We start from the raw sequence: 14,692 nt of genomic DNA, 5'->3' as shown, positions 1-14,692 counted from the left end.
ATTTTGTTTTGCTTTGTCTGCTCTGCTTTTTATTATTTTATGTATATTTCTTTGCTAACACCAGATCTATGCTTGATAAATCTGAGGCCAGATTCACTTCTGTTACAGGCAACTGTAATTTTCATTCTGCATGATCTCAGTCTTACATCTTGATTAATCTGGAGGGTCTTCTGAAGTGCTGTGAGATCCAAATCTCATTGGATTTAATAGAATATTATTGTAAAGTGGACATTTATCTGTACAAAAGATGCAGTTCATCTAACAGCACTCTTGTACAGCTATTAAACACAAAGTCACTGCAGTCATGGGTTTTGTTACTTTACCACCCTGGCACGTATTTTGTGAGTTGCTTTTATATGGTAGTTGGTTAAATTATACTCCCTTGTGGCCAGCATTGAAGGAGATTGCTCTGTCTTAACTGTTTTGGTGTGTGTGTGTGGGGTTTTTTTTGTGGGTTTTTTTTTTTTATGTTTATGAGGGGCTGTATGTGGTACACTTGCAGCTTTTTTTGGTAATGTATATAATTTTGCATGTTTTCTCAAGGTTGGGGAAAGTTTGCTCGCTTGACCCGTGCCCTCACAAGCAGCCGAGGTGTGCTGCAGCAGCTTGCTCCCAGCGTGCAGAAAGGAGAGAACGTTCACAAGCATTCGCGACTTGCTGAGGTAACGTTTTCTTTCCCTGAGAGGCCATAAAGAAATGTTTTTAGACTTTGTGGGTATGTTGCCTCTGCGTAAGCCAAGCACTGTCTTTCCCTTGCCCTGGGAATATGAACCCTGATGGCAGGCATGGGAGCTCAGAAAATGGCACATATGCTGTGAAATGTGTCTCGTGACAATGGAATGGGAACAGGTGTCCAAAACACTTCAAGTAACCTAATTGCAGTGTTGTGTTCCATATCTCAGCCAAGTTTTATAATGGCATTATTATTAAAGTAATACTTTCTTATTTAGTTTCCATTCTTTTGAAGATCTCAGTGTTAGTAGGATCTTGGACTATTCACATGTATAAAATTGCAGGCTAGTACAGAAGGAAATTCTGGAGAATCCTTGGCACTGGTTCTCTGCATTTGTGTCTAGTTCCTTTTCAGTGGGATCCCAGTCCTGCTTTAAAACCTGGTTAAAACATACTTTTGAATTACTGGTTTTATGGACAGAACAGCTATGAGATGCCACAAGCATGCTGCAGACAGATTAGGAAAACGAAACCTTATGATTAAGTAGACTCTCAAAGTTTTGAGAAAAGCTCCAGGCAGAGAAGGCTCCTTGAAGTACTTAGGGTTTTAGGGCTTTCACCACGAGGGGGAGAGACACTCCTGTTTCCTCTAGCTGTCTCCTGGGCCAGTAGCTGGGTCTCCCTGGCATAAAAATAGCTTAAGGAAAGTCTTGATGTGGTGTTAATGACAGCATGGCCAATGTAACACGTCACTGCTGTTTTCCCTTTTGCTGTGAATGCCGTGGCAGCAACAGCTGTGACTCTTGTTGAGAATTTTTAATCTTCCTGTGTAGCTGGAGTTATAAACTATTGATGGGTTCCATGGAGTCTCCATATAGGCAGTTAATTTTGCCCTGTATACATCTTAGTTTCTATGCAAAATAAATAGTGCCTGCCCAGGGCTGTACTATTGTCACGTGACGATGAAATTCCCATGAGCAGGAGCTTGCCTGTTCAGTACTTAGTACAGGTGCACTCAAGAATGGAAAACTGTTTTCTGTTGGAAGTACAGAAGTAACATAGATCATACTAGCACAGGGGAGGGGCAGACATTCACGTGGACATTATACTGTAGGAATACCATGGGATTATCATACGTTCACCCTGAGGTTGCTTTACAGTCCTGGAATTTGGAATAGTCTCCCTCCTAATCCTATTCAACTCTTGGCATCAACTAATCCTTCTTTCTCTTTAGATGACTACCCTTGAGTTTTACTTCATGCTAAAATGTAGGCAGTGGAATGTAAGGCAAATGGTCTGAGGTTATTCTGTTTGGCTCAGTGAACCTCAGTCTGCACCTAAGTGACTATACATTACTGAAACTTCTTGCAAACCAATGTGCTCAACAAGTCTTTGCAAGTATTCTAACTGGCACAGCCAGCTGATTCATTACAAATAATAAAGGGCAAGTGTATAGTTTACATGTCTGAAATGAGTTTCTTTAATTGCCGACTGAATATTGCAGTCATTATTTTAAAAAGAACATTAGCCCCAAGATGTTAGGTACCTTGTATATCTGCTGTAATTCCACTTAAGTCAATAGAACTACACTGGAGAAAAGCAGAGTGCAGATAATCATATAGACAAGCCCACTTTTCTTCCTTTGAAGACATGGGGTGCCAGGCTTCTTATTCTAGAAAGATCTCTTGATAATATTGAACATGGGATCTTCTAATTCCCTGTTGTATTTTCAAATCTTTTTCCTTTCTCCCACTTCGTTTCTGTGGTAGCCTACTTAAAATCTTAAGTTCAAATTAAAATTTGTTCTTTGTCTTTTCCTACTCACTATGGCATTTCACATCAATCTTGTTTGCTTGAGAAGGCTCTTCATTTATTGGAATGTTACTTGTGTTGCTCTTGATTCTTTATTGCTTACATTTTTGAGTATCTGAGGAGCCAGTTTTGTCCTAGAACCCGAGTGGGGCAAAGTGTTGTACAAATACAAATCAGAATCCTGCCACAAAACCTTACGATTTCTTTTCTCATTTATGAAATATTAGTTTAAGAAAGGTGTTAGTGACAAACTACTTGTTTTATCACAGGCCATAGATAATACAAGCAGTGAGGGTTAAGCCTCAATCTCTGACTTTTGCTGGTATGTGTAGGTTTGGGGTTTTTTTAGCTTGACTTCTCTAATGGCAGTCATGTAACTCTGAGGAGTACATTTTGCAATATGAGTGTAAAATAGTTGATACACTTCTGTGGCTTTATCACCAAGGAGCTGATTGTAGGAACCTTTCTTCCTGGTTGCTGCATAGTACACGTCGTCTGCAGCTATGGTGTTAGCTAATGTATTCTGTATATTTACCAGGCAGTTCTGGGTAAACAAGATTGTGTTGTAATTCAGAAAAATGCAATAGCTATGAGAAATAAAAGCAGAAAAATTATAATGGTGCTTAGTAGCACAGCTTAATAATGGAACTTCTGCCACTTTTTTTTTTTTTTTTTTTTTTTTTTTAGACCTTGTTTACCAGGGACTTATAACTGCTATTTAAATGTACTTCAAGTTGAGGCTTAGCACCTAGCCCTTGGCTGGGGAGCAATTTGTGTGGGTGTCTGTGAAAATAAAAGTAAGGGAGAGTGTGAGAAAGGAAATATGTGCAGCTGAAAAAACAAAAGGGAGAGATTAAGCTGAAAATGAATGATTGTTTGTGTGTTGGTGGTTTTTTCTTTGGGTTCCCCCCCCCCGCCCCCAGGCAAACAGTCTTAAAAATAAATAAATCATTGTAACCACTTGTTGATGGACATTTGTAAGGCCTGACTGGTAATATATTTACCATTTTAAAAAAAAATCTAGAATAACTTTTTTTAAAATTTTGTTATGTTAAAAGAATTGAACACAGCCTTGTGAAACATGATGAATTTTATCATTTCTGCTCTTGAAATAATATTCTCTGGCTTTAGAGAGCTATTAAAGCATCATGCATCATTACCACAAATAATAAACACATATAATACAACTGTAGTGGCTGATGAATCATAAGTAATTGGAATAATACTTTTATTAATAACTTTCTGAAACAAATATTTTTTTTAGTATGGTGTAACTGCATGACAGGGAAGAAATATTCCAAAACCAGGGCTCTTTCACTTACTTAGAAAATGATAGTAATGAAATACTTGTTCAGTGCACATGAGCAGAAGCTCAGCATATCAATTTATATCGTTGTGTACACTTTCTTCACGATTACTTTTATATTAATATTTTGGTGTTACCCATCCACCCCCACGCCCTTTCCAGAAGTATCTTTTACAAGCAGTTTGAATCTAGTTAGTTCATGTGGGTGGGTAACCACACCTGACTGCTTCAGCAAATGTGTCTCAGGTTGGCACTACTCTCCCGTGAAGCTGGAGTGCAGCAAGAGCACTTTGGAATAGGGCTGAAGGTACTCTTTGCGTCTGCCTGGCTTTGCTACATGGTGCAGAGAGAGTGGGATTTATAGCTCCTAATCTCCAGATGACTCAGGGGTGGTGTGTGTGTCTGGAAAGATGGTAAAGAAATAGACTTTTCTAACGGCAATGACTGTGTGTGGCCCTTGGTGTGAAAACTGGAGAAAAAGAGTTCTCTTAACTTCAGTGCAGCAACCTGACAAAACCTAGATCTTTAGCACTAAGCTCTGTGGACCTCACTCCATTATTTCTGCACAGTGCTGAGCTCTCTTGTTGTATGTAATACTAAAAGCACATGCTTGTTCTCGGAGATAATTAAGCTTTGTTATAGGATTTTTTTTCCTGTTCCTTCAATGAAAAGAAGAATTTGGTGCCTTTGAAAGCTTTTAGCTGGCAGTCCTGGAGGCTGCAAGACCTGTGCCAATCCGTAAAGCAAGTTGCCTTTCCTGGGAGGGGTATCCTTCCATCCCAAGCTGTGAAATGACAGTTCTTCTCTCTAGCAATGCCAGCAGGATGAAGTGGTTTCACAAGGTGTGCATTAATGATAGTGAGAGGGAGCCAGGGCTAGAACTTGTCACCCCCACACCACCCAAACAAAAGACTGGAGACACCTCAGGCTTGCTGCAGGTGGCTCTCCTCAGCTTGTGAGTGATCAATATCCCTACGACATTCACTGGCGCCCATCTCCTACCCTGTCCCTGCACTTCCTTTCAGGATTCTCACCCACAGCGCTGGTGCACATCCTTCCACTGGAGACCAGCTAAAGCCATGGCCCCGGTCACTTTAAATAGCCATTGGTAGAGCTTAACCAGAGACTCTAAGGTGGTAATGGATGTTCAAACCATTTTTATTAAGAAAGTCCCTAGCCATTTGGATAAGGTACATTTACTTTCTAAATAAAAAAGGAAGGAGACATCAATCCGTTTATTTTTCTGTGCTGTAGCCCTTGAATCTCAACCAAGCTAGGGAAGAATGCTTTGTACTTGGTGATGACATTTTAAAACACTGAAGCAGCAAAGTTGTTTATTTTCTTAATGAGTTGAAACTACAAGTCTGGTTTTTTCGGCACTCAGTTCAGTTTTACATCCCTGCAGTTCCACTGGATTTACTGTGAATTTTAAAAAAAAAATTATTTACAGCCAAATAAAGGAGACCATATTTGCCCACTTCTTTATTGCCAGAGATTGTTCTTGCCTTTGTTGTTGTTATTCAGGTATATGGGAATACATTAGTACATTTTCCAGTAAATTTATTTGGATAATGCAAAATTCTTGGTGTACAAAGAGACCAGCAGTGGCCAAAACTGAGTGCATTATAAAATTCTCAGTCTAGAACTTATGTATACATATATAAGAATCAATCTGACAAGAACTAACAGAATTGTTTTTTTCAGTGTTCCGTGGTTGAGATTTCTGTGCTGATTAGAATGGTTACCAAAATGTTTGAATTTTTCATATAATACTAGAGGCTAAAAAACTAAGCTCTAGGAAATGTGTGATTGCAAAAGAAGCAATTACATTTTCAATCTCCCCATACTATTAAGATCTCAGCATTAGAACTGAAATCTAGTTAACTGACTGAAAAATGTTACTAGGTGGTAGAAAGTGCTTGGTTTTGCTGATCAGTTATTTCAGTGAGTGAATCTTTCAGAGGACTCTACTTGCCCATTGAAGCATATTTCAGTCTTAGGATCTTATGTTAGAGCTGCCACTCATGCCAAAACTCACAAAAGGCAGTAGCAGCTCAGTGCTTTCTAACTGATTCAGGTACAGCTGCAATGTTCAAAAGGGTGGGCAGGAGATATTTGCAATATTGATCTTGGGCTAGAGCTTTTGTCATGAAAAGACATCCTAACGTTTGTCACTCAAACTGCAAACAACCGCTGAAGGGTTAAGACACTCTGAGTACACATACTAACTCAGTACACCACCCATGCCTCTTCCACTCACTACCAGTGGCTTCTGGGGACTGTGTTCACTGGCCAGTGTCACCTGCAGAAAAGAGACTGATTCTGGCTTGTGCTGCTTCCAGCTCCTCTCACCACAAGGCAACTGTTTTAAATTTTATTTTTTTTCTTTTGGAAGTATGGAGAACCTGCGTTGTTGTGGTTTAACCCCAGCTGGCAACCAAGCACCACACAGCATCTTGCTCATTCCCCCTACAGTGGGATTAGGGAGAGGATCAGAAGAGTAAAAGTGAGAAAACTCATGGATCGAGATAAAGACAGTTTAATAGGTACAGCAAAAGCCACACACACAAGCAAAGCAAGGAATTCATTCACTGCTTCCCATGGGCAGGCGGGTGTTCGGCCATCCCCAGGGAAGCCGGGCTCCATCACGTGTGTAATGGTTACTTGGGAAGACAAACACCATCACTTCGAACATCCCCCCTTCCTTCTTCTTCCCCCAATATTTTATTGCTGAGCATGACGCCATATGGAATGGGACATCCCCTTGGTCACTGGGGGCAGCTGTCCCAGCGGTGCCCCCCCCAGCTCCTTGTGCACCCCCCAGCCCCCTCGCTGCGGGGGCGGTGTGAGAGGCAGAAAAGCCCTTGGCTCTGGGTAGGCGCTGCTCAGCAGTAACGGGAACATCCCTGGGTTACCAGCGCTGTTTTCAGCACAGATCCGAAACACAGCCCCATACCAGCTACTGGGAGAAAATCAACTCTGTCCCAGCCCAAACCAGCATGTCTGAGTCCTAGTTTGGTCTGCAGGAGTTCTAATTAGGGGAAAATGTCCTTTTTCCTGCTTTGCTCTAATTCTAGAGACTCGATAAAACAACAATACTAAGTCCTCTTTTTTTTCTTTTTTTTTATTCTTCTTTTTCTTTTCTTCATACTGTTGATGTTCTTGTGCTAACATGCAGGTTTCTCTGAGCAGATCATGCTAATTCTGTTTTGGAGAATACACCAGGGTGAGAGTCAGCAGGCTTGTAACTCCCATCGTCATTTACACATGTGCAAGGGACAGTGGTCTGACATTGTCTGACCCCTGTTGTGCACAAGAGTAAATGATTATATGAGGTTCAAAGCAGCAGGGAACTTGATCTGAGGCTGTTTTGTCCAACTATGACTCTTGCAGCTGATTGTTTTGTTTTGTCCCCTTTGACTTAATCTGTTGCAAAAAAGCCCACCAGTTCACAAAAAAAAAGAATAATAAAACACTCTCAGAAAAGCCTGCAGATAAAAATCTGTGTCTCAATAATTGACATTAAAAAGCTGAGATAAGGAGCATGAAAGCAAGACATCCTCCTGCCATAGCTATGTTGTCTGATCTTCTCCCTGAGAAGGTGGCCATTTAATTTCCTTCTCTGCTCCCTATTGCTCTGAACTACGTGTGAATAAATGTAAAAAAAGAACCATGCTCCTAAATAGTTCTCACAGGTTCTATGAGTTTGGCATTAGCAAGCACATCTCACTTGAGCAAACCTCCATCTTCCTTTCAGTTTGCACCCATAACTCATCCAGGACAAATTTAATTTTAAAATATAACTTGTCTATATTTGGAGACAGATCCTTCATGTTGGTTTCATCCTCATGTATATTCATAAACAAACACATTCTTGTTCATAGGTATGTAAAAGAGACTAGTTCCCAAGAATTAAATACACAATCATACTCTTTTTGCGCTAGTATGCAGAACTGGAGAGATAGTAGACTTAAAATGGGCAGCACTGATCAAGATTGCAGTTATGCAAAACTCTTGGAGCATGTGCTCAGCTTGAGGTCCAGGGTTTAAAATGCATGCTGACAGATCATCTTTTGCTAAAGTGCCTTCTTCAATTCAGACCTAACTGCATTGTAACTCGACCATACATCATCAAGTAGTGATGACACTGATCTTTCAGTGAAAAATTAAAGTTCAAAATTATGTTCTTGAGGCTAATGATAGTCACCCATGTCTTTGGTCCCGCATGGCCCAGAGAAGAACAACAAAGGCCCATCCATTTGTGGCAGATTGTAGTATAAGACTATTTCAGATACAGTATAGTGAAGAGTTAAACAGAAAATGTTGAAAAACAATGTGGTGCAGTGGTCCTGATGCTGGACTGAAACTCAGAAATGGCATTGTCCCTGGTTTTGCCATTGATTTCTATTTGCAGCTGCCTTCCTGCCCATCATTTATCTGTCTCGTCTGGTTAGACTGCTGAAGGAGCCGGCTCATACATGTCTTGGAGACTGGGCACATCAGGCTTAGCATCAAAAAATAATTAATGTCATTAAAAAACCCAGCAACTGTTCTTAGGTTGATTTGTTTAACAGAATACTTATCCTGACTTGGTTATTGTTTGGTGGTGATAAAAGGAGTTAATGGATATGTATTTTTATCAACTGTTGTACACTTGAGAATCTACAATGTGAAAAATAATGTTAAAAAAATAAACATGTTTTCTTTTTTCTTCTGAAACCTCTGTGACTACAGGTATTGCAGCTGGGCTCAGAAATCCTCCCACAGTACAAACAAGAGGCACCAAAGACTCCGCCACATATAATTTTGCATTATTGTGTTTTCAAGACTACCTGGGACTGGATCATCTTGATTTTAACCTTCTACACTGCTATTTTGGTCCCTTACAATGTCTCATTTAAAACCAAACAGAACAATGTGGCATGGCTAGTAGTCGACAGCATTGTAGATGTCATTTTTTTGGTAGACATTGTGCTTAACTTCCATACCACCTTTGTGGGGCCAGCAGGAGAGGTGATCTCTGACCCAAAGCTGATTCGCATGAATTACTTGAAGACCTGGTTTGTGATCGATCTGCTCTCATGTTTGCCGTATGATGTCATCAATGCATTTGAGAACGTTGATGAGGTCAGTATACTAGTTCCACTTCCACCCATTAATTATTACTTAATGGCTGGGGGGAGGTGGGAGAGAGAAGAAAGAAATACATGCTTTTAAATATATTGAATTTGTGTACATATGTCTCTAGTAGCTGCCCTCAGTGCACATAGAAATTTGCTTATGAGTCCTAGCCAGAGTGATCCATCATTAACTGTGCTGGGAGAGGCTGAGGTTTTTGGTGTCAGAAACGTATGTTTGTTTTACTTCATTCCACATCCTCAGAGTTCAGGAGGACAGGCAGAAGCAGACAGCAGAACCTCTGTACGGCACTGAGGAAAACTGCTTCATCTGACTTAGCATGAATAGCTAGAACTGGTGTGACAGGATGGTTTCTAAGGGCAGGGTTCCCTTGCTTTCACTGTTGACTGAACAGGGTATGTCCACTAATGGCAATTCTTCACATGAATAATTGGGAAGTAAAATACACTATTCTCAGCTGCTTCTAATATATAGTAGGTGGCAAAGAGACAGTCCGTGACTCACTAAATTTTCTTAGGCCACCAGAAAGTACTGTGTGGGTATCCAGTGATCCATTTGCCAAGAGTCATTTCAGAGGAAGATGAAGCAATTCAAGGGGCTGTTTTGATGCCTGTCTGGTAATTCCGTAATTAGATGAAAGGATAGGGAGAAATGTGGAAATCTAGACTTCTCTTTAATTCTTGCTTATTTCTTTGGGAACAGGTCACGAGCCAGCAAAAGAACTGACATTAAGATACTTAATACCTTGTTTTAACTGCTTATTCTCCTACTGGATCAGACTGCCAAGAAGATACTGCTAAACTAAATGTATTAAGGTTCAATGCCTAAGTAGTTCAGCACATTAATGAACTGTTAATAAAATCTTAAAGAGGATTCCAGCAGTCCACTCCTAATTACATGTTATAAAATCTGTACGATCAACTAATCATGTGTCCGTATATGTGACACATACTAAATGTGTAACATGCATACTCATCAGTGCTTAGTATTTAATCTTTAGCCTGTAAAATTTAAATTTCATGAGTTCCTTTAAAATATGCCCATATCTTGAAGGACAACCTAGCTATTAAAAGAAAATCATGTCAAGTAAAATGGGTAAAACCATAAAACTGCACTACTTTTGTAAAAACACATTACACAAGTTTTTATCAGATTTAAAGTATTTTCCTCAATGACTTGAGGACAAGTAGGCAAACTATCGAATGTAGTGGAAGAAACATGATGTTATTTGATATTTAATTCCCTAGAGAGGTTTTCACTTTATATAAAGCTACAGACTAAAATAACACAAATGAGATCAAGCAAAAAAGCCTTGTGAGACCTGTCCTTAAATATTTGTTTGTCATAAAAAGGACCCAGGCTTCAGATTACTCTGCGGGGCTTTCACATATTAGTTTGCCGTGCCACTGATAAAGCAATGGAAGGAGTGGCCATATGTCAGTTTCTGACATTTAGACAAAAAGAGTAAAAATAAAATTTTTAAAAAAAGAAGGAAGCTTTTCTCACCCACTGCAGATAGTAGCAAGCTGCTGCTGATTTTGCTGGAGGAACATTTCATAACTGTAGACTGGTGATGTGACCTACAGAATATCCCTGAGGAAAACGTCTATACTAGTGGCTGTGACAGCACTTCAGCTGAGCACAGGCACTCAGACTCATGGTAGCAATTCTGCAGAGAAATTCTTGTGTGAGTTTGAATTCTCTAGGTTCTCCATCTCAGTGTTGCCTCGTAACAATGAGAAGCTGATTGGTACTTCAGTTTTCCTATGGCTCTTCAACAGTCTCCTTAATCAGTATAACAGTTAGTTTTAGTTATTCTAGCTATTGTGCCCAAGGAAAAAAAAACCAACATTTTTCTTGATGCTATCCTTTCAAGACTCTTCATCTCTATTTCCCCTGGTGGGTTCTGACATTTAGCTGGTATAAATCATTGTAGAGTCATTAGAGCAGACTTTCCAGTGGTGTAAATTGCTGTACCTCCGTTAAGGGCTCCCAGAGTGGTTTACAGGACCTGAGGGGCTTTGCCAGCAATGCCAGCAGAATAACGTAGTGTGCATCAGGTGGGGATTTAGGGCAGGATATGCTGATCACTGTTTCACCACTGCCTGTAGAGAGAAAAGTAACCTTCTATTAAAGAAAAAACCCAACCAACCGCATTCAAAGAGTCTTGAAAATAGAGAATCTTTGCCTTATATGTTCCTTGTTGTGTAGAGTGTTCCCTTGTGGGTCAGATTCCTTTCTTTCAAACTTGCTGGTTTAAATTTTACCTGTGTCTCACTCTGGATTACACACCGTATTATTTCACAGTCGGATTAAGTCAGCTGTGAGGCTGCACTGCTCAAGTTGTGAATAGGCAAACTGGATTGTTATCTGTGTGTCACTTTGATTTTGCTAAAGGGAATTCTCTTGGAGCCATGAGACTGGAGTTAGTAGGTGGTCATGACTGCAGCAGAGATTTTTTTCTTTTTAGGCCTAATGTGAATAAAATCTTAAAAAAATTGCCAGAGATTAAATGATGTCCAGTATCAACAGTGGTGTTAAAATGAGATGACAAACATTAATTGCTATTTTCCTGTTTCGATGTATGGTTTTAAACAGGAGGAAATAGAACCCTAGATTTGTTGCAGTCCCTATAGCGAAGGGGGAATGGGGAAGGTGGAAGCTCATTGGTTTTTCTGCCTGCTGTCATTCGCTGTTAAAAGAAACGTCACTAACGACACTGAGGATGTCATGGAGGAACTAACTTGACAAGTCAATTTGATTTAAAAATACCATAACAACTGTAATGGAGATGAATTGATTTGCAAGGGACACAGGACCTGAAGCTGAAGAAGTAAAACTATGTATATGGGGTGTTGAGGCTTTTTTGGGTCTGGGTAATTATGGGACTGTCCCGTCACTTAGCTCTTGGTAGATTAACAATGAAACCATTTTTGTCGTCTTTAAAGTGATCCACCAATATAAGATCACTTATAATACATGAAACCAGAGTTGATAAATATTTTTGACAAGCAGATACTCATTGTAAAAATTTTTGATATTGGATTTTTTTTTTCTATTTTGAAGTAACCTTTTGTTTTGCAATTTACTTCATTATTCCATTATAAGATATAATGGAAAATATTTTCTTGAGACGAAATTGAGTATGACTTCTGTGTTTTTCAGGCAATTTTAGAATTCTTTGTGTTTGTTGCAGCTTGGAACATTATTATATTTTTGATTCACATTTTTTAAATATAATAGAAATTCCAGTTTCCTCTCTGCATGGTTGAGAATATTTTTGTCCACAAAAATAATTTGAATTCATTAACTATTAATCAATAAAACTATTAATAACTACAATTAATACAAGAGGCACTTAAGTATGAATAGCTACATTCTACAGATGGAAGAGGAAAGAAAAAACATTAATGTTTTTGTTCAAGGACATAGAATTAAATATGAGAATGTATGAAGCTTCTGATCTCAAGTGCTGCGCTCAGAGAAACATTACAGTATCTCATATTCAGACATGAACAGAATTCAACAAATGAAGGAACAAATAGCTGTTGAGAAATTTCTATTGTCACCCAAATGAAAGAGAAGTTATAAATGTTTCTCCTGGCTTTTCTGTATGGGAAGCTAATTATACAGTTTATATATGTGTTACTTTCTTGACCTGCCATAGAACTTCAAGAAAGGAAAATATTCCACTGACTGATGAATCAGCTTAATGCTAGGCTTAAACTTTCTATTGTTAAGACAATACATCATGCTGTAGTATAGTTTGAGTAAGAAAAGAAAATACTGATCTAAAATTTACACAGCCCTTAAAACATGTGGTATTAATTTTTTTTTAATTTGAATGATCACAATAACATTTGTCCGCAATCCTTTACAGTAATTAGTATTATTCCTCACTTAAGGAAATACTACTTACTTTGGGGGATAATGTTATCTTTTTTGTGTTCAGACATCAATCAGTAGATGTAATAAAAGACAGGCTTAAAGAAAATTCCACATTTTTTGCCAAGAACAATGCAATTTAAGACTTGGAATTCCAAAAGGCAAGTCGAAGCATATTTTTGCAGTGCCAGCTTGAGCAATTTTATACTGTGGTTTTCAGCCATAATACCATAAGATATAATTTATATTGGAAAAAATTTGACTTATTACATGTGATGCTGTTGTTGTGAAATCTCATGGTAGGAGTGGAATCCAGTCATGTCACCACCTTATAAATCTCTGAAATAGGGAGTTTGTAGTAATTGCTATCTGTATTTGAATGAAACACTATGATCAGTTGTTGGCTGATGCAAATTGAGAACCATATATCACTCTTATTAGTTGAGGTAGAAGAGAAATAAATGCATAGTAAAAGTTCATCAGGAAAGATGTATTCAATATAAATGATCTAGTGTTCACTTAAGTGGATGAATGAGAGAGAAGATACCATATAGGCAAAGAAGATATACAGCTTTGAAAGGACAAAATTTATGATGATAAGAAAAGTCCCAGAAAAAACACAAGGCAGAAGTAATAGAAGTAAATTAAGCTATTTAGTGCTAAGTGAGCATAGTGTAGCTGGAAAGTAAACAGTGAGTTAAGAGAGGAAAAAATTGAATGTGTTTCTGGTCAGATTGTTGGCAACTTTCTGAGGCAGTACTTTTGCAATAGATTAATTTAAACCTTATTAGTGGAATAATCTCTCGTGCTAATACAAATTAGCTGTCTAGGAATTACTGAAGTAGCTACGCTGAAAAGCAACCAGCTTCCCTAGATCTGTTTTACCATTTCCTTGCAATAAGGGGCAGTGGAATAAATTGTCATGTTTATAGTTTTATGGAATAAACAGGGGCCTATAAAAAAAGATTTCAGGTTAGATTAATTTTTCAAACTGGAAAATATACTTTTTAAAGTCTTTTAAACTGTGAACAGCTGTATGATATGAAATCTGTTTGAAACTGTGTAGTTCACCACTCTTATTTGGATACTGTTTTGCATGTGAGTCTATTGATGGATCTGGTAATAAATTAGTATTTTTTCTGTGGCTAATGAAAATTAAAGTGGGCATAACCTACTTTCAATGTAATGCCTATAAAAAAGCAGCTAAGTATCACAGAGTATGATCCAGGCATAGAGGAAGTGTTGGCAAACTGGTTCTTGGACTTGATGGAAGGCGAGAAGGGGATTAGTGAGCCCCCTGCTCTGGGTGACTCCTTACCGCTGCTCCTGGGGGAAGAAACCAGCAACTGGGTTACTGTACCCAGGTGAAGCAGTGGGAGGATGGGAGCGTGGGTCTTGTCTTGGGAGGTGTGGTGGTGGTTTACTTGGTTGGGTGTCCCCTTGTGAGAGACCCCAGAGAAACAGGACAAAGGCAAGGGAGGGGTGTGCTCTGGGCTGTAACCTGCCAGCAGCCCCTGGAGCAAGGCTGGCAGGGTGCTGGTGTGGCTCCTAGGTGGTGCTGGGAGCTTCAGGAGCTCGGCAGCCTTGTCCTGTGGAAGAAGGGGAGTGCAAAAGAGGGGAAATGTGGTCATGGAGGAGAAGGGCAGCTTGTCTGACTTTTGTAAGTGCCGCTGTACTGCAGCATGGCCCCGCGGGGCTGTGCCAGGCAGGAATTGCTCCTTAACAGGCAGGTATATGGAAGGAGTTATTTGGGGAAATGCAAATGGTGTAAAGCAGATCCCTGGGGTAAAGCGAACTGCCAGGATATAAACCAGGTAGGCAAAGAAGTGCATACTGTTCACAGTCTCTTGATTCGATTCAGCGTCTCTCTCTTCTTTG

At 39.3% G+C, this 14,692-nt stretch overlaps 1 protein-coding gene across 1 annotated transcript in view; it reads left to right on the top strand.

Moving 5' to 3' along the window:
• The window catches only part of KCNH1 (potassium voltage-gated channel subfamily H member 1), a 187,452-nt gene that overhangs the window by 32,842 nt on the left and 139,918 nt on the right, over positions 1-14,692 (top strand). The window contains exons 5-6 of the mRNA XM_055726116.1: positions 544-662; positions 8,525-8,917. Coding sequence (XP_055582091.1) covers positions 544-662; positions 8,525-8,917 — 512 coding nt within the window. The remainder of the gene's footprint in view (positions 1-543; positions 663-8,524; positions 8,918-14,692) is intronic.

Source organism: Falco cherrug, chromosome 13, assembly GCF_023634085.1.
Source record: "Falco cherrug isolate bFalChe1 chromosome 13, bFalChe1.pri, whole genome shotgun sequence".
Classification (NCBI taxonomy): domain Eukaryota; kingdom Metazoa; phylum Chordata; class Aves; order Falconiformes; family Falconidae; genus Falco; species Falco cherrug.
The sequence above is the reverse complement of the archived record's forward strand: the minus strand, read 5'-3'. Positions and strand labels throughout refer to the sequence as shown.